The 17,966-nt window shown below is 39.5% G+C and overlaps 2 protein-coding genes across 2 annotated transcripts in view; one reads left to right on the top strand and one right to left on the bottom strand.

Annotated features, from left to right (window-relative positions):
• The window catches only part of wrap73 (WD repeat containing, antisense to TP73), a 36,701-nt gene extending 31,261 nt beyond the window's left edge, over positions 1-5,440 (top strand). The window contains exons 9-12 of the mRNA XM_052039275.1: positions 118-223; positions 2,236-2,361; positions 3,409-3,600; positions 3,731-5,440. Of these exons, the coding sequence (XP_051895235.1) occupies positions 118-223; positions 2,236-2,361; positions 3,409-3,600; positions 3,731-3,840 (534 nt within the window). The 3' untranslated portion in view covers positions 3,841-5,440. The remainder of the gene's footprint in view (positions 1-117; positions 224-2,235; positions 2,362-3,408; positions 3,601-3,730) is intronic.
• Positions 5,441-5,987: 547 nt separating this feature from the next.
• On the bottom strand, positions 5,988-17,583 carry tprg1l (tumor protein p63 regulated 1-like). The gene is made up of 5 exons (XM_052039292.1): positions 17,256-17,583; positions 12,372-12,463; positions 11,042-11,218; positions 8,768-8,921; positions 5,988-8,389 (listed from the first exon to the last, which is right to left on the bottom strand). Exons 1-5 carry the CDS (start codon positions 17,505-17,507, stop codon positions 8,195-8,197), a joined length of 870 nt encoding a protein of 289 aa, XP_051895252.1. The 5' UTR covers positions 17,508-17,583; the 3' UTR covers positions 5,988-8,194.
• Between the last annotated feature and the right edge of the window lie 383 nt (positions 17,584-17,966).

Here is a 17,966-nt window from a genome sequence, read left to right on the forward strand (position 1 = left end):
GTTTCCCCAATTGCTTGGTAGCCTGTGTGTATGTTGTACTCCCTTAGTTATCTTCAGTTGCAGGCAGGGAAAGCCAGCATAAATGTTCACTGTGTTTCTAACTCTCTCTGCTTGCAGGTTATATATAAGGAGGTTGAAAGTTGCCCAGACAATAGCACTGGTGTTTTGTCTTTACCTCCACTTGCAACTGGAGCTAGTTCCTTGTTCAGCTCAGAAAGTAAATGTAAGTAATGCAAGGAAGGACTTTGGTTACTTTCTTACTCTCACCATTGGTACGTTACCCATGAAATGTTAATTGCTATTTTCTCTCACTGCCTACAGTCTACAAAAGGAAACCAGTAGGACTTTTTCCGTGGGAGCCTAGATTGTTGATTGAGCAAAAGAGACATTGCAGTTACGTACATTGAACCTGATCTGTTCATGCCCAGAATTTGTTCTTCCATTTATGGCAGATAGTCATCAACAACGAGAAGCCTACTTTACACTTCTATTCCACACCAACTAACTCAGGATGCTATGCACTATTGGACCATTCCTGTTGATATGCTGAGATCAGCTAACTCAGCACAATTAAGAAATTGTGTCAGCAAGGTTCTGATTGCTCAGGCTCAGCTTCCCACTTCGTTTGCCGGGTGCCTTTGCCTTTGCTGCTTGACCTACTGAGTTCTTCCAGTAGCTTTTTTTTGCTCCAGATTCATCAGCAGTCTTTTTTGTCTCTTCCCACTTCATTTGCCTTTAGCTGTAAAGAGTTTTAAATTAGTTTACACTTTTTACTTGTAAATATAGGTACGATTTTTTTCCCTTCCACCACCCTTTCCCTATGATTTTCTGACACAAGGAAAGAAACTTGAGTAAAACGTGTTAAGTTTATTCCCCTTCCACACATGCTCCTATTGCAACAGACTCCAGTTTAAACTAAATTTGGTTTTCCTTTTCTAAGCACTGCTGTGAGGCAAAACCAAATCTGTATGTGAAGGGGGATATGTGCTCCTAGAATGCAGCTGAATTAGACGATAACCACAGACCACCAGATGTTGTGACCTTGCACCTTATTGCACTGCGCTTTCTCTGTAGCTGTGACACTTTACTCCGTACTGTTATTGTTTTTACCTGTACTACATCAACGCACTCTGTACCAACTCAATGTAACTGCACTGTGTAATGAATTGACCTGTACAATTGGTATGCAAGACAAGTTTTTCACTGTACCTCGGTACAAGTGACAATAATAAACCAATACCATGTTGCTCCACACAATTTCCCATCCACATTCACACACTAATCTTTTCTTGGAAAAGCAGAAGCTTGGTGAATTTTTTTGTGCTCTTCCTGTTTTGCTATGCAAATTTGCACATCAAACAAATAAGCTCATTTGCCTGAAGCTTGTTGTAATAGTTAATCTCCTTCCCATCTTCTATTACAACTAAATAAGAAGGCCTTTGTGAATGTGTGACCTAAGTGGAAGTATGTCTGTTAGTACACTATACCCAGTTTTTTTTTCTTTAGAGGATCATATTGTCATGTCTTAATAAATTATTGTTCTACAGTTAATTTGTACATTTAGCAAACAACCAGACTTGAAGGACCAAAGCAAGCTTGTTCAAACTTTCATACTGGAAACCATTTTCAGGTTTGAGTGCAGAGTTAGTGGGCTGAAGGGCCTGTTTCCATGCTGTATGTCTTCATGACTCTTATTTTTGAGTGCATGACATATTAGTACACAGAGCCTATTGCCCAGGTGCAGTGAAATCATGCATCCTCAGAGGCCTAATTTTTTTCCCTTGGAGACCTAAGCCTCCCACTGAGCTTTTGCCTCCACCTTCCCTCTATTACTGATGCTGAAGCCCTTGGCCCCCCCCCCCCCCCCTTCCTCTGATTCTAACTTGCATGCAGTTTGATTCTTTTTCTAATCTCCACAGTCTGAACACCAGCATACCTTATAGTATTTACTCTCCAGAATAGCACGAGATAACACAAATTCTTTGACCTCATAGGAAGCAGAATATCCAAGACTGAGATTTATTTAGTGAGCTGAGCCATAAATTGCTGCAGGCCAAATGTTTTGGCAGTACACCATAATTTTTTTTACATCTCAGACCATAGAAGTTTTGTCATTGTAGTACTTTTAAAGATCCCAAAACAAAACTTAGCTTTTCCTTTGGCAATTTGCGGGGCTCACTGTTGCCTTTAGTTAAAACACTACATTTATCTTTCTTACTGATTCTTTCTTTTCAGATGAGATTTGCCAGCCTCCAGTTCAAGTCCCTATAGTGAAGCCTGATCCAGATCGAGCAAATCCTAAATTAGGTGTTGGGATGATTGCTTTCAGTCCAGACAACCGTTTCTTGGCAACCAGAAACGGTATGTTAGTAGGAGCAATATGGTGGGTGCTCATAGTAGCTCATTTTAGTAGATTTTAAGACTTGATTTGCAATTCAGGGTGGCAGTTTGAATTGGTGTGTATGTTTTGTTTTTCTAAATGGTGTTTGGAAGTAATGCCTATCTTGCAGGGAGTGTGCAATAGAGTGTAAAATTTACCCCCTTTCCATTCTGCTGAGTTTGTAATTAGCAGTATGTAGACGGAGGCAGGTACCTCTTCTAGCAAGAGAAGGCTGAGATGAAATTATCCTTGGAGTTTTCTACCATATCTCTTGTCATTTCAGTGCTCATTCACTACTGTGCATGAAACTGCCTCTATAGATTTTTTTTTCTAAGTCGTCTGCACTTTTGTCTGTTTGAAATAAGGCCAAGGTAATTAATTTGATGTACATTTTTTGTTTGGACTAACTTGTTCCCTGCTGTTGAACTCCCGGTAGTTTTAATCTTTGAGCATTCTCATTTCTTGTGATCAACAAACACTCATACAATGTGATGTAAAATGTCTTTTCTACACAGGAACCAATGCTTTCATTTGTTTTGTATAAAATAACAGCTGTTGCATTGTATTTATTTGCATTTGATGATCTCTTGGCTGAAGGATATCTGTTAAATTCAGGAGTTTTTAACATTTTGTATTCCTTAACATCTGCAGTGCAATAGCTTATCAATGTAGCTTTTGGTTTGGGTACTCAACTAAAGCTTTCTAATTCATTTGCCCAGTTAGGCTATAATGTATATTTTTTAAAGGGGAAATAATTACTTTGAAGGGCAAATTCACGTACCTGCCATAGAATCCCTCCCTCTTCTATCATATACAACTGCATTTAATAGTCCTTCAGCATTATTGATAATAGGACATTGAGAATTTTTGACTACAATGTGTACTCTTGTTTACAGCTTTCTTTGTAGCTTAAATTCTAAAGAATTGCTGGAATCTTGATAATCCTTGTCTATAGCATTGCCTTCCCTTTTCTATTAATCATAACAAATAACAGTAGAATTCATTTATTTTTTTTTCTCCCTTACAAGATAACATGCCAAACACTGTGTGGATATGGGATGCTCAGAAGCTGAAGCAATTTGTGGTTTTGGAGCAAGTATCTGCTGTGAGATCCTTCCAGTGGGATCCATGTAGAGCCCGCTTGGCCATCTGTACTGGCAGCAACAAGGTGTACCTGTGGTCTCCTGCAGGATGTCTGTCTGTGCAAGTACCAGCAGAAGGTAAAGATAGAAGCATTGAAAAGTCTGAAGACCTTGTGAATGTGTACTTTGCGCTTTCTTAACTAGTACTGCTTTGTAGAGAACTTGTCTTTTCTCTTTATCTTCTAAAATCTGAATTTTTTTTCTGCAGGAAGTTTCCAGGTTTTATCATTGCACTGGCATCCCAGTGGAGACTCTTTAATGCTGATGAGTAAGGATCAAATGTGTATGTGTTATTTGGAAACTGGAGATGAAAGTTAACAATGTGCTCCTTAGCAGAACTAGTGTGAACTTTCCACTTCTATGTGCTGACAGCATCGTAGACCCTTCAACAGTACCAACTCCTTATGAAATGGAAATTAAAATGTGAAAAATATGCTTTTGCCATTTTCTGGAGATATTTGGTACCAAGCTATTTTTAAAAATTAATTGCACATATTCTGACTTCAGCAAATCTCATTTCTTGACTGAAATATTTTTCTCTTTTTGATACTGGATCCCTTGTTAAATGATCAACATTCCCCTAAAGTTGATGCTTAATTGCTCAGTTATTCTTGGAAGGATGTCTGGTTATTAACCAAGGAAAATATTAAGTTGTTTGGGGGAGGGGGAGAGAACAATCCCAAATTATATAATTGCTGAATTTGATCTTAGTTGAGAATTGCTTTTTTGGGGATTTCTTTTAAAAGTCAACTAACACCCTCTAAGTCTTCATTGATCTTGGACCATCTCATACATGTGAAAGAAACCATGCAAATATGATTTTTTTTAAACAGAAGACTTGTATGTAGTTTCTCAAAGATGCAAACTTCCTTGATTGGTGTTCTAAGCAACTATCAAATGAAAATTACTGATCCTTTGTAGTCCCTTTCTGTGAAAGATGATGCGTTACTCTATCTAAGGAGGTGCAGCTAGACTTTTTGCCATGTGCCATGACATTTTTTAAAAAAAATTATTTTTTGACTCTGGCTATCATAAAGCTTCATTGTGCAACTTTGCTGTCTTAAATTATTAGTTCATAAAACTTGTAAAGGAACCGAGCAACTTAAGTTTTTATGTTCCATTCTATGCTGCTGGAGTGTATGAATTGGTGTTAAGCTATCATGGAAACAGCACAGGGACATTTTGTTCCATTGTCCCAAATACAGACTAAATTTTGCTGCATTTTAACTGACTGGTGGAGACCAACAGTGTAGTGCCCAAAAAATGTTCTATTCCATTTTCCAGCAGTAATGATCCCTGACACTTTAAAAACAAAACTAATGTTCAAAGTTTTTAGTTGAAATTGAAATGCCAAGAACTGGCTTCATTCTGTTGCTTTGTTTGTGTAAGGATAGTCAGAATTCCTACTTGCATGATTTAACCAAGATATTTTCTTGGGTTTGTTATTTTATAATGCTGTTCATATTTAATTATCACGTGCAGTTAAGTTTGAATATTTTCTGCACAAACATCATGTCCTTGTGAGCTAGTTTGCTGATATCCTTTAACTTGAAGCCCTTGTGTTGTATAGAAACATTAGCCACACGAAACAAATTGATATGTCTAGTGCACAAACTATCTTTTATTTGCTGTATAAAGATGAGATTTCTCAATAATAGATACTGTGGAATTATCTAATCTTGTGGTTATATGTAAATATTTGTAGGATTTGTGTTTTAATAAAATTTACACTTTATATTTGCCTATGTTGCTATGTTATAAATTTATTATCTGGGCTGTTAGCTGAAGTTTGGAATTTTGCTAGGATTTAGGGAGTAGTAGAATGTTACTTTAAGCTTTGTAATCCAATGTAATGGGAGTCAAAATAACTCCCAATTGCATCTCTCAAAATATTTAATGATTTTGAGCCCAATGTTAATTAAACTTGGCTTGTATCTAACTTTGTTTATAATTTCTTAGAAAACATAATTTCTTAAACAAAAATGCTATGTTGAGTGAACAGCCAGGAATGCAATAAAGATGAAAATCTATCCCCAGGATTCTATAGTCACCTGCTTCTCCCTTCAATGAAAGCTAATTAAGGCTGAATTGAAAATCTACATTCTAAAGCCTAATTTGAATGTACTGTCATTCCAACATGGACTCTTGTGAGTTGACCTCTGGTGAGGCACGTTGTTGAATGCATTGAAGTCAAAAAAAAAATCTACAGGATCCCCTCTATCATCCAGTTGAGACTTCCTCAAAAACCACTAAATTTGTCAAAATTTCCTCATTATGAAGTTACGCTGACTCTACTCACAGTATTTTAAATGTTTCACTATTACTTGGTGATTCAATTCTAAGTTTTCTGACAATACAGGTTATGCTATTTGGCCTATAGTTACCTGCTTTTCACCCCCCCCCCCCCCCCCCCCCCCCCCCCCCCCCCCACACCTTCAAATAAGGATGTCTACTACAATACCATGTTCCATATTTAATGGTCAGCTTTATTTGTATTTGTGATAGCTTTTGAAATACAGAAATAAACACAAAATACTGGAATTATAGAGGAGATGCATTATTCTATTTAAAGCATCTTTTCTCAACTATTTGTAACTGATGGATTTAACAACTAGCTCTTTTTTTTGACATAACTAGTTAACTTTAAAACTGAATGTAGTTTGCAAATGTGCCACTTTCTTTGCCACCTGACATGTTGAACTAACTTAGCTTCTCCTGCAACAGTACAATTTTATATGCACCCTTTTAAGTCTGTTAGGGAGCAGGAGGGTTAATGACTCCCATTTCTGTATTTTTTTTGAGAGAATTTTTGTAGTACCAGAGCTGGAATAATTTGGTTAAGTAAGATCAGTGAATGCCATGTATATTTATACCATGAAATATTATGGCTTCTAAATATTGTGAAAATGTGCTTTGCCTTATTGACTGGCCTGATGGTTGTGGGCATTTGTATGTAATTGTATTCACATCTGTATGACTTACCATACCCACTTAGCAGAAAATTGCTTATTAACCCTGCAATGGGAGACTAAATACTTGCATTTTTCTTCTCCGTAGGGGGTTAATGAAGCAATTGTTTTTTTTTAAATAGAGATTCATATCATTTATTCCAATGACAACTCACAGCTTGTTAGAAGCTTAATGATTTTTTTAAAAAGATTTTAAAAGGCACAATTGAACTATAATTTCTATTTCAGTCAAGGCATTTAAATTGCACTTTTGGTCATTTGTAGTAGTTTCAGCAGCTCATGAGTTTTGATTTTCCTTCAGCTAAAATCCTGCATGGTGGATTCACAAGTTATGGAATTTTAAGAATGGGAAAGGTCATGTTAGTTGCTGCAGGCATTTGGTCGCTAGTATTTCATGTCACATCAAAAATTGGAACATTTGATTTGAACATGGATTCTGTATACTAAATGCATTTCTTCATTGAAGGATAGTAGCTTTTGTAATAAAGATCAGGTGTCAACATGGAGTTGGGAACCCCAGTGAAAATGCTGGTAAAAATGAGTTGTTAAACCTTGCCACATTGCCAGGCTGTTGATTTTTGGCTGGTCATGTTTGCATGACTGGTGCTGTTTTTCATTAATTCAATGCAACTTGAACAGTTTGTGCTTGTTGAATAAAAATTACTTGTACTTCTGAACCTTCCTGCTCCTATACCAGATCACAAAATTGCTTCTGTTCCGGGGTCTCTGGCTATCAGGTCAGTGTCGATAAAATGCAGTAGTGCAACTTCATGTATTACATGCAGTAGCAGTTTCCTTTAGAAGTGATGGTTGAATGAATTAGTAACTGATTTACAGATGTGGGTGATACTGTGAATAGTAGCATTTGTTATCCATCCCCAATTGCTCCTGAATTTAAAAAGCCAGTTAAGAGTCAATAATAGTGAGAAAATGGGTCAGACCAGGTAAGGATAATATCTCCTTTCCTGAAGGATTTTAATGAACCAGATGGGGTTTTACAACAATAGATCCACATTTTAAGTTCCACATTTAGTTACTAGAAATTAATTTCCCCAACTACGATAGGATCCAAACTCACTAGATCCAAATATGGTTGCTGTCCAGTAACTTTACTCAGTGACCATATGCCATTACTTTGTACAGCAGTCACTTAGTGATTGTGTCAGACTGTCCTTACTTCAGAACAACTATCAGACAACATTCACAATATCTGGTTTGATTTTAAACCCAATCATTGCAGCTTTTTCTCAAAGTCTGCTTTTGTGCTGTATTTGAACCAGAATCCAAGAAGTGAAAGCACACTACAATACCTGCCCCTCTCACTTTTGTCTCTGACTAAAACACAGGTGATATAATAATAGTAACTAAAATGACCAGTTTCCATTAGATTGCAAAAACAAGCATGGAAGCAAGTCCATCAATAAACACCTACGATACAAGCAGAACACTGTGCTAATCATTTTCCAATTGCAATGCTGCATTTTGTATATAATATGCAATATTACAGAAGCAATGTGTTCTTAAAAATATCATTGCACCACATGCTATGATTGTGTGCGCTCTCAGGGAAGAGTACAATCTCACCCAGTTTATCCAACTTCCTGACATGCACCCAAAGCTGTCCATTTCCTAACTGAAGATTGGACTAATGTAAATTGAAAGAGTGCAGAAGAGGTAATATGGAATACCTCAAATTCTTTACTTTAAAATCCAATTGTTCCCCTTGACATAGAATAGCCCAGTTTAGCTTCATTGTTGATGAAGGACATTAGCCCAACATAAGTCTGGATGAGAAGAGGCCGCTCCAAGATCAGCACTCCATTGGCCCGGCCTGGCAGTGGTGCCTCTTTGTGCGCCTTCTTCACTGCTTGGATTAATTGGGTCTTAAAGTTCCCCAGCTGAAAGATAAGATTATTGGTAAAGTCAACTCATTTCAACACACCACTGACTGGACAATGTATTTTGGGATTTAAGTGAATCACTGCAATTCACTTACTGAAGATCATTAAAATTCATGAATATAAATTACCTTTATGATAAACCTTACAGTTACATTTAATTCCATGCAAGTTCTCCAGCACAAATGAATTGTTACAGCTCAGAAATCAGGTCTGAGGATTTTATATTAAATTATACTGTCCAGGCAATGGGACATACTGCAAGGCCAAAGATAAAGTGGCTTATACCACAGAATTCTGTGTTATTCTGAGTCATTTGCTCTGGTTGATATCAGTTTGAGAGGTCTTTTCTAAACAAAATGGCTGATCATTTCTTACCTGGCAGAGAGATGCAATCTTCTCATCTGCATTTGCCATGGGATGTTCAGTGAAAGTGGCATATGGCATGTCAGTGGACCATGGATTCCAGCGATTAATAAAGGATGGAGTCTCCCGTTTATCCCACTGGACCCGAATCCCATGTCCCTCTCTCCTGTGAAACCAAACAAGCTAAATGATACCTTCACTTCAATAAGTGCCCCTTTTTGAAAACTATACTTTCTGCTTCATACAAAGCAACAATAATAGACTCATAAATTAAACAAAGAGGGAACTAAGTGGTTTTATAGCTTCCAAACAAGTCTGTGGGCACAATGAAAATATTCTGAAATAGAACAGCATGATGACAGGCATTTGTGAAGAGATTAATGCTCTAAAATAGACTTTTCAGTTGTATGTAGCCTATTTTGGTGAAGTTAATTTGTCTTCTCTCTGAATACAAAAGTTTGTAGTATCTGCAATCTTAGGATATGGGTGTGATCAGCATATCACATTTGTCCATTCTGGGTTGAAAGGTGGGTGCTCCCAGTAATTGATTAAAGGTCACCAATGAACTAATGGTCAACCAGAATGTGAATCTGCATTTAAAGACTATGCCAGGCTCCAGTTTGAGGGTTTGCCCTCACTAAGGTAGCTTTCATGGTTAATTAGCCAAGTCAAAATACCAAGATTTCTTCCAACTTTCCAAAATGAACTTTGAATTCAACTCATTGGGATGCTAATTAAGTACTACACCTATCAACTTTTAGATTTACTGTGTACTGCAAAACTATTGGTACAGAGGATTACTTCCACTCCTGTGGGATGTTTTTGAAGGTGAAATGCAATATTTGAAAAGGATTGAGAAAAGTGTTGGGGTAATGATGCATTCTTGTTTGACACCAGTCTTTACTGAGATTACCTCTGTTGCAGACCCATTGGCTTGGATAGTGGCTTGCATACTGCCATGAAGCAAGTGCAAAATGTTTAAGATATCTTTATTAGTCACATGTACATAGAAAAACACAGTGAAATGCATCTTTTGCATAGTGTTCTGGGGGCAGCCTGCAAGTGTCACCACCCTTCCGGTGCTTTTTGTGGGCAGCCAAATTTGAGGAGGATGTTCCACAGTCCCTCACAATTGATGGACTCAAAGATTTTTAGCAAGGTAAAAAAAAAAGCCATGTAACATAGCTGCTGTTGCTTCTTGGAGTTTTTCCACAGCATAGATAACATCCACAGTGCAATTTGGGCAGTAGCTTGTCAGCCATTGGGAGGAAGAATGGACTTTGACAACTTCCTGTGGCAGACAACAGCTAAACTTCTGTGGTTACAGCAAAATCCGTGTCATCTTCCAGGACAACATCCCCTATTAAAGCCCTAGTAACATTCAGTCAGGCCACCAGAATCTTGAAACAGACACGACATTCCAAGCTCTGTAACAGAAAAAGATTCAGGGATGTGCTCAAAGCCTCCTTGGGGAAAAAATATAAAATCCCCACCGACTTCTGGGAATTTATAGCCCATGATGATCAGAATGAAGGATATTCAGGATAGTATCGAGTAGCCATTGTAAGCACATAGAAGCCTTGCATAAACAGTGTGCCATCTCACAAGCCACCCATTCATCTGCTCCGTCAGGGACCTCCTGCTCCATCTGTGGAGGAGTTCCTACTCTGGTTTTCAGGGTTCCAAGGTGGTTGATAAAGCCCAATGAGGAAGCAAATCATCCTTGACCCTGAGGGATTGCCCAAAATAACAAACTAACTTTTGCTTTTATTTTACATTCATGACCATGTTGATGAGGGGCTTTTCTGAGAAGTGCAATGTGCAAGAGATTAAATTTTGAATTCTTACATAAAATTCACAGTAGAGTAAATTCACAGTAGAGTAACAGGCCATTTCAGTCACCTTCCCCACCTTGTTTCTTACAAACTGTGGTTGGCAATAATGGGACTGGTAATATAGATACACTGAACAAGCTTGGAGATACATTAAGGATTGAAATACACAGCAAGTATCGTGTCTAATCTTTTCTCCCTCGTGTTTAAATTAACATTTCTTTCATCCAAGGGAGACCCATTTGCTTCAATGCCTATAGTAGTTCTATAACCCCATAATTTTCTGGGTACGGACATTTTGTCTGAATTCCTTATTGGATTTATTAGTGACTTTCTTAAATCGTGATTGATAGTTTTATTACAACTTTTATTATATGAGACGACAAACCAATGTGTGATCTTCCAAAAGACCTGTGCAGAAACATCAGATAAAACATTTTGCCTCTCTACTCACTTATTCAAAGACTTTGGAGGAAAAAGAAACTCTCCAATTGAAATAGTATCCACTGCGTTCAGTGAAATTCGTATAACCTGTCGGCAAATGAGGCTGATGAAGTCATATTTACAAAGGAGCAGCGATCGCTCGGTTATTAGCACCAGGCGTTCCTTCTCATTGTTCCAGTGGTCGATTCTGTGACACAATGGAAAAATTCACATTCATAAAGTCCAGATAAATTGTTCAATATAGGAACAAAAATTTGTTCTTCCTTTTTCTTAAGGTTTTGATGCCTGTTGGCATATCTTTTCATAGATTTCTACTGCCACCCTCCATGCCTACCCAACACCTCACCAACAATACTGCTGGCAGTTTGCCTGACTGTGAAGAGCAGAGTCAAATATGATGCTACCTTCGCCTGACATGCATGTTGATGCCTGCACATTTCCCAGAAACAGTCCATGCCATTGTATCAGGTGGGCTAAAATTCAGTGACTATAAACTAGGGAGAAAATCCCAAAACAAAGGGATGGAGATGGTAGTTTAATCCACTTTAGTACACAGTATAGTTTGTTATTTGCTTTCAAGATTTGGCAAAAACAACTAAATAGAGTAGAAGACTATTGGCTATGTTAGCCACATTGAGCAAAACATGGAAATATTCAGCAGGTCAGGAAACTTCTCCCTCTGATGCTGCCTGATATGCTGAATATTTCCAGCATTTTGTGTTTTATATCAAATTTTGAGCGACTGTACTGTTTTGCTTTTGCATTGGACGATCACGCTGCCTTTGCCAACACGTGAAGGAATTTAAACCATTCGGCTACATCCCACAAATAACAATGAGGTGAATTAATCCATCCAGGATCTGAATCCTGGGAAAACCTTTGTTTGAATTCCATTTTCAAGGATATTAGGCTGGAAGAGACAGACAGGATCTGGGATTACTCTTTCACCTGAGCAATAGCAAATATGTGAAGCTCAAAACTGGATGTTGATCCCTTGAGGCACTTCCTCCTTTGCAAAAACCTGTCATGTCACTGTTTTGCCACTCCTAAATGACTAGTCAAATGTAAAATGGTTACTGAAAATACAATTTAATATTGCACAGACAAAAAAAAGTGATTAGACTTCAAATAGAAAGTAAAGGTAAAGTTTTCCCTATAGATGATACAATCATAATTGCTAGATCCTGGATCTCATTCTACTAAACTCTGCAAGATTTCCAACAGCAAGCATCAACCAACCAACCAAAATTATTCAACACTTTTGACTCTCCAAATTCAAAGGAAAATCTGTTGGAATGAACCACATGCAAAGTGAGAAAATTGCAATTCTCATCACTTACTCTGTCAGCAGCCACACACTCTGCACACCTCCATCCTCTATTGGTATGGCAATAGATCGAATATCTGAAACAGCCTTTTCAATTGTCCCTGGCTGGAATGAGGAGAGAATGTTCAGTGAGCAATAATGCAAAGACAAATTTAATGAGAGGTTACATGTTGGTTAGTAATATCACAGCATCATGGTTAGTCTCCAATCTCCACTTAAAGATTCCTATCAAGGTCCTTAGGGCTGAACTGGTTTTCCTTTAGCTGTAGGAAACAATAAAAATGACCAACATAGAAAGCAATACAGCAATCTGTGATTGAAGGCCAAAGAGGGACAAGGAATGGAACCTCAGCTGTGAACCTTGGGAAAAGGAGGTATCATGAATAGTTAGCATTTGCCTGACCAGTATTGCTTCAAATTAGATTTTATCTAATCTATCAGCTGGTTGTGTTCTGAATCCTCCTTCATTCACTGCAAAAGTCCCATGGCAACTGGCCCATTGACACTGTTCTGCCTGTCTGAAAAGATAGAGTGATAGACAAGGGGGCAGTTAGGTGCAACTGGAGTGGGGGGGGGTGGATGGGGGTTAGACATACTGCTAAGGCATCAGCCCCCTCCCACCTAATAACACTGAAATAAGCACACCGTTCTTGTCCATCTTCACATCTTAAAATATAACCTTATAGACTTCTTTGATCCTTAGAACATTCATATCTCCAACTGAGTATCATCACCAGATTTAGACATTATATCCTCTATCTCCTAATAACTGATGCCAGATGTACAGAAATGGTTCCACACTAAACTCTGAGAGACAAGGCAACCCATTTCAAATCATTCTGAGAAACCACCATGTGTTTTAGTTCAATTTACCACCATCTCATAATTCCAAACTCATGAATCCTCCTCAATAGTTCCCCACATGTCAACTTGGCAAACCCTTGCTCAATGTTTGTTTATATTACTTTCACTACACTTCCCCCAAGAATTTTTAATCAGCAAACCCACAACCTTCATCACCTAGGAAGCTGACGTGTGGAAACGTCACCATTTTTCAGGTTTCATTCCAAATTATGCACCATTCTGATTTGGACATGTATCACTGTGCATTCATCATGACCGAGTCAAAAGTCCTCGTCAAAGCACTGTGAGGGCAACTTCACTTGGACTATAAGGGTTCAAAGCAATGGCCAAATACCTCAAATTAAATGCTGCCCCCTCCCCACCACCGAGCAACACCAACATGGTGAATGAATAGAAATAATAAAAAGCAAGGTTTTACATGCAAATCCAGGACTTGGTGAGTGTAGTTTGCCTGTTTTTCCATGAAAGCCAAATGTCAAATGAGTCTTAAGTCATTAATAATATTAAATATCTCTTCAAACTTCAAATGTTTCATTCCAGAAAAAAGGCAAAAATTCGTGTGGCTTTTCTAAACTTTATAATATCCTTTAAAAAGATCATTACTCACCCCAGGTTAAAGCAACACCAACATTGCAACATCTATATCAAACACACAGATCCTTTCAAGCACTTCAAGCAATCTAGATGAGGATATAAAAGTAGCATTGTTGTCCTTATGTTGTAACAAAATAAATGCAAGAGTTTCTCAGAGATCTACTCCGTACACTTTCCCACAGGATATATGATGAGTTGTCTTGGTAAAACCCCACTCAGACTACAACACTCAGTTTTTGGTCAACATTACACAAGCTGATAACTGGCTGAGAACAGAGTGTAGTGCAGATTGACCAGAATTTTACCATGGTTTAAATGGAGGATGGATTACAAAACAAGGCTTTTCATGTTAAAACCCATGCAGTGAGCTGATCATGTGCTTAAAATACATAAAAATGTACAAGGTAGATATGTGGAAACTATTTCCTCTGTGAGTGTATCATGAGTGAGGTATCATGACTCATTAATAAAATCAGGAAGTACTTTCCACAGTAGTGGAAATCTGGAAATCTCTCTTTTAGTTATCTGCGCAAATGGAGCTTTCAAAACTGAGTTTGATAAGAGTTTTTTTAAGCAAGCACACAAAGTGATAATGGAGCAACAGAAGGTAAATGGAGCAGAAACAGATGCAGATCAGCCATGATCTAAAATAATGGCAGGGTACACCCGAGGGATCTGAATGATCTCCTTGTTCTCTCAGAAAAATGCACAAAATCTCAAACTACCCTGGAGCAGCTGCTATTTGTCCTTTGAGGAAGGTAGCATTATCGTTCCCTAATCAATTTGTTAGCCTTTGGCTAAGAGGCACTGTAACAGAAATTAAATACAGTGATTAGGATAAAATCAAGAGCTTATCACACCACGAATGGCCCTTAAACACCAATCAATAACTCAAATAACATTTATTGTCCTTCCTTTGAAACATCCCTACTCTGCACAATCTGATCTTCAAAACCACTGCTAAGATGGAAGCAGAAGGCACAACTTAGGCCAGTTTATTTCAAATCCATGTCTAGCAATCACTGAACAAGTAGCCATAAGGAGGTGCTTGTCTTTCATGGATAGCAAGTTGAGCTGCCTTTTCTCTGCCTAGAATTTGGTGTATGGTTTAAGAGATAAACATATGGTTAGAGAAGATTATAAGAATATAGACCAGAGAACTAAATAAGGTGCAATTCTGCAATTATAATGCAGGGTAAATTCATATTAGAGTGACAGAGTTATACAATACAGATACATGCCCTTTGGCCCAACTCTTCCATGTGGACCACGTCTTCCTGTGCTAGTCCCATTTGCCTGCATTCAGCCCATATCCCTCCAAACCTTTCTTATCTATGAACCAATCCAAATATCTTTTTAATGTAATTGTACCCACCTCTATCACTTCCTCTGGCAACTTGTGTGTGGAAAAACTTGCCCCTCAGGTCCCCTTTAAATCTTTTAAAGCAGTCCCAGCCTATCCAGCCTCTCCCAAAAACTCAAGCCCTCTATCAACATCCTGGTGAATCTTTTCTGCACCTTCTCTAGCTTTGTCACATCTTTTCCATAGTATGGAAACCTGAAATGCACACAATATTCCAGATGCATTCTCACCAACATCCCATGCAGCTGTAACACAACATACCAACTCTTGTGCTCAGTCTGATGAAGGCAAGCATGCCATTTGCCTTCTTCACCACCTTATCTGCCTGTGTCGCTACTTTCAAGAACTATGTACTTGTACCGCTAGGTGTCTTCTACAAAACTCCCCAGAGCCCTGTCATTTCCTGTACAAGTCCTGCTCTGGTTAATTTCCCAAATTGCATCACATCACACTTGTCTGAGTTTAAAAAAAACAAACTGTTAGAGGAACTCAGTGGGTCAACCAGCATCTGTGGAGGAAAATGGACAGTCAATACTTCAGGTCAACACTCTACATCTGGACTGAGAAATGGGGGGGGCAGTATGAAGAGGTGAGGGGAAATGGTGGAACAAGAACTCCCCTCCCCTTAGTGTTCCCATCCCACCTCCCTAATTTGGTTCCATGCTCCTTCCTTTCTTATTATCAGATTCCATCATCTGCCTCCACCCATCACCCCCCAGCCTCTGTCACTATTTCCACTCTTCCCTCCTCCATTTGCCCATCATCCTTCCTCACCTGGATCCCCCTATCAGCTGCCAGCTCTAGCTCCCTCCTTTCCCCTCACATCTTTATACTGGCTAACCTCCCCCTCCGCACCCCTCTATTTTTCAGTCCACATGAAGAGTCTCGACCTGAAGTGCTAACTATCTATTTCCCTCCGCTGATACTGCCTGACCTACTGAATATGTCCAGCAGTTTGTTTTTTGGTCCCGATTCCAGTATCTGCAGTCTGTTGTGTTTCCATTTGTTGGAGTTAAATTCCATCTGCCACTCTTTTGTCCACTTTCCCAGTTGATCTAGACCCTGTTGCATCCTTAGACAACCTTCTTCACTGTCTACCACACCACCAATTTTGGTGTCATCCACAAAGTTACTAATCATGCCACCTACATTGTTATCCAAATCGTTAATACATATGACAAGCAACAAGGGAACCATCACCAATTTCTACAGCACACCACTGGTCATATGTGATCTCATCTTCCAGTCCAGTCTACCACACAGGACCTTTTCAAAAGCCTTACTAAAGACCATGCCCTTGTCAATCCTCTTGGCCACTCTTTAAAAAAAACTCAGAATTTGTCAGACACAATTTCCCATGCACAAAGCCATGCTGATTATCCCTGATCAGTCCTTTACTTTCAATTGAATTAATTCTGCATTTGGAAAGGCATCAGATACACTAAAAAAAACAAAAACGTAGAAGCAGTATTTTATTGCTGTGAGTAAGTGGTTCTTTGGATAAATATAGGACTATAAAGTTGTGAAGCTGTGGTAGTCATATTGTTGAACTTGCAACCCAGGGCTCGAGACAAGTTCAAATTCCACCCAGTTGAGAATCTAAATCAGGATTTCAAACATCTGGAAATAAAACAGTTGCATTGTGGAAAAAGTGATCATACCTCCCACCCTGACCCAACCAAAGGGAGACCGACTTTATTAGCTACTTTCACAGGGGGCAACCACAGTTGGACAATGTCAGTGCCGCTAACAAGCCAAATACATCTGAGTAGAAGCATATACAAAATAGAAATGTACAAGTAGCGATTTGGCCAGCTATGGATTTGGACATTTAGACACAGCCATTTGATGTAGATACAACACAGATAAAATGTACCTAACTATATTAACCAGACAAGTAAATAGAGACATAAATCAACATGAACATGAAAAAATAGACATGGGTACAGCCAATCAGTCTGAAATGTATTGATGCAACTGACATTAAGAGGCCATGTATAAAAACAAATAAAAATATTTGAAAGATTTATAGAAGCACAACTGGCTGGTGTGGAATGGCCTGGAGGAGCCTGTTACCCTGAACACGAAGTAGTCCTTGATCCTGGCCTGCAGCGTGGGATCCTTCACACTGAACGGAGTCAGGGTCTCGACGCCGTAGGCCGCGGGAACCGTGCTCTCCAAGCCGCTGCCCGCCGCCGTCGCTGCTGCTGCCTCGCAGGGTGGCGACTCGCCTCCGGCAGCGGCTCCCGCCGGGAAACCCGAGGCCGCGATGCCCTCGGTCGGGAGCACGGCTGCATCCGGCTCCACCGAGTCATTCATCTGCAGCATAGCGACGGTGTGAAGCCAGAGACCAGAGACCAGAGACCAGCGATACCAGCGGCTGCACGGCGCAAACAGCGCGGCCCGGACTGGGCGGGGCTAGGGAAAAGGGGGCGCCAGGGGATTGGTTCGGAACCAGGCTTTGGGGCGGAGCCAAGGGATGAGGGCCGGTTCAGTGGGGGAGTGGAGCCAGGGGATTGGTTCGGAACCAAAGGGGATTGGGGCGGGAAGAGGTCGGGAATGCAGCGAGCCTCAGCTGGAAAGGGGCGGGATTTTAGGGCCGGTGTGTGGCCGGACCTGAGAGGGAAGAAATACAAATGGAAATGGTGGAGATATTCAGCAGAACAGGCAGCATCTGTGGGGAGAGGAAAGGTGAGTTAACGATAGCCGGTTCTGACAGAAACCTGGAAGGCTGGTTATCCCAAACTGCTGAGTTCAACGCATTAAGCCCCGGGAACCTGTTTAGAT

Source organism: Pristis pectinata, chromosome 26 (genome assembly GCF_009764475.1).
Source record: "Pristis pectinata isolate sPriPec2 chromosome 26, sPriPec2.1.pri, whole genome shotgun sequence".
In the NCBI taxonomy this organism is placed as follows: domain Eukaryota; kingdom Metazoa; phylum Chordata; class Chondrichthyes; order Rhinopristiformes; family Pristidae; genus Pristis; species Pristis pectinata.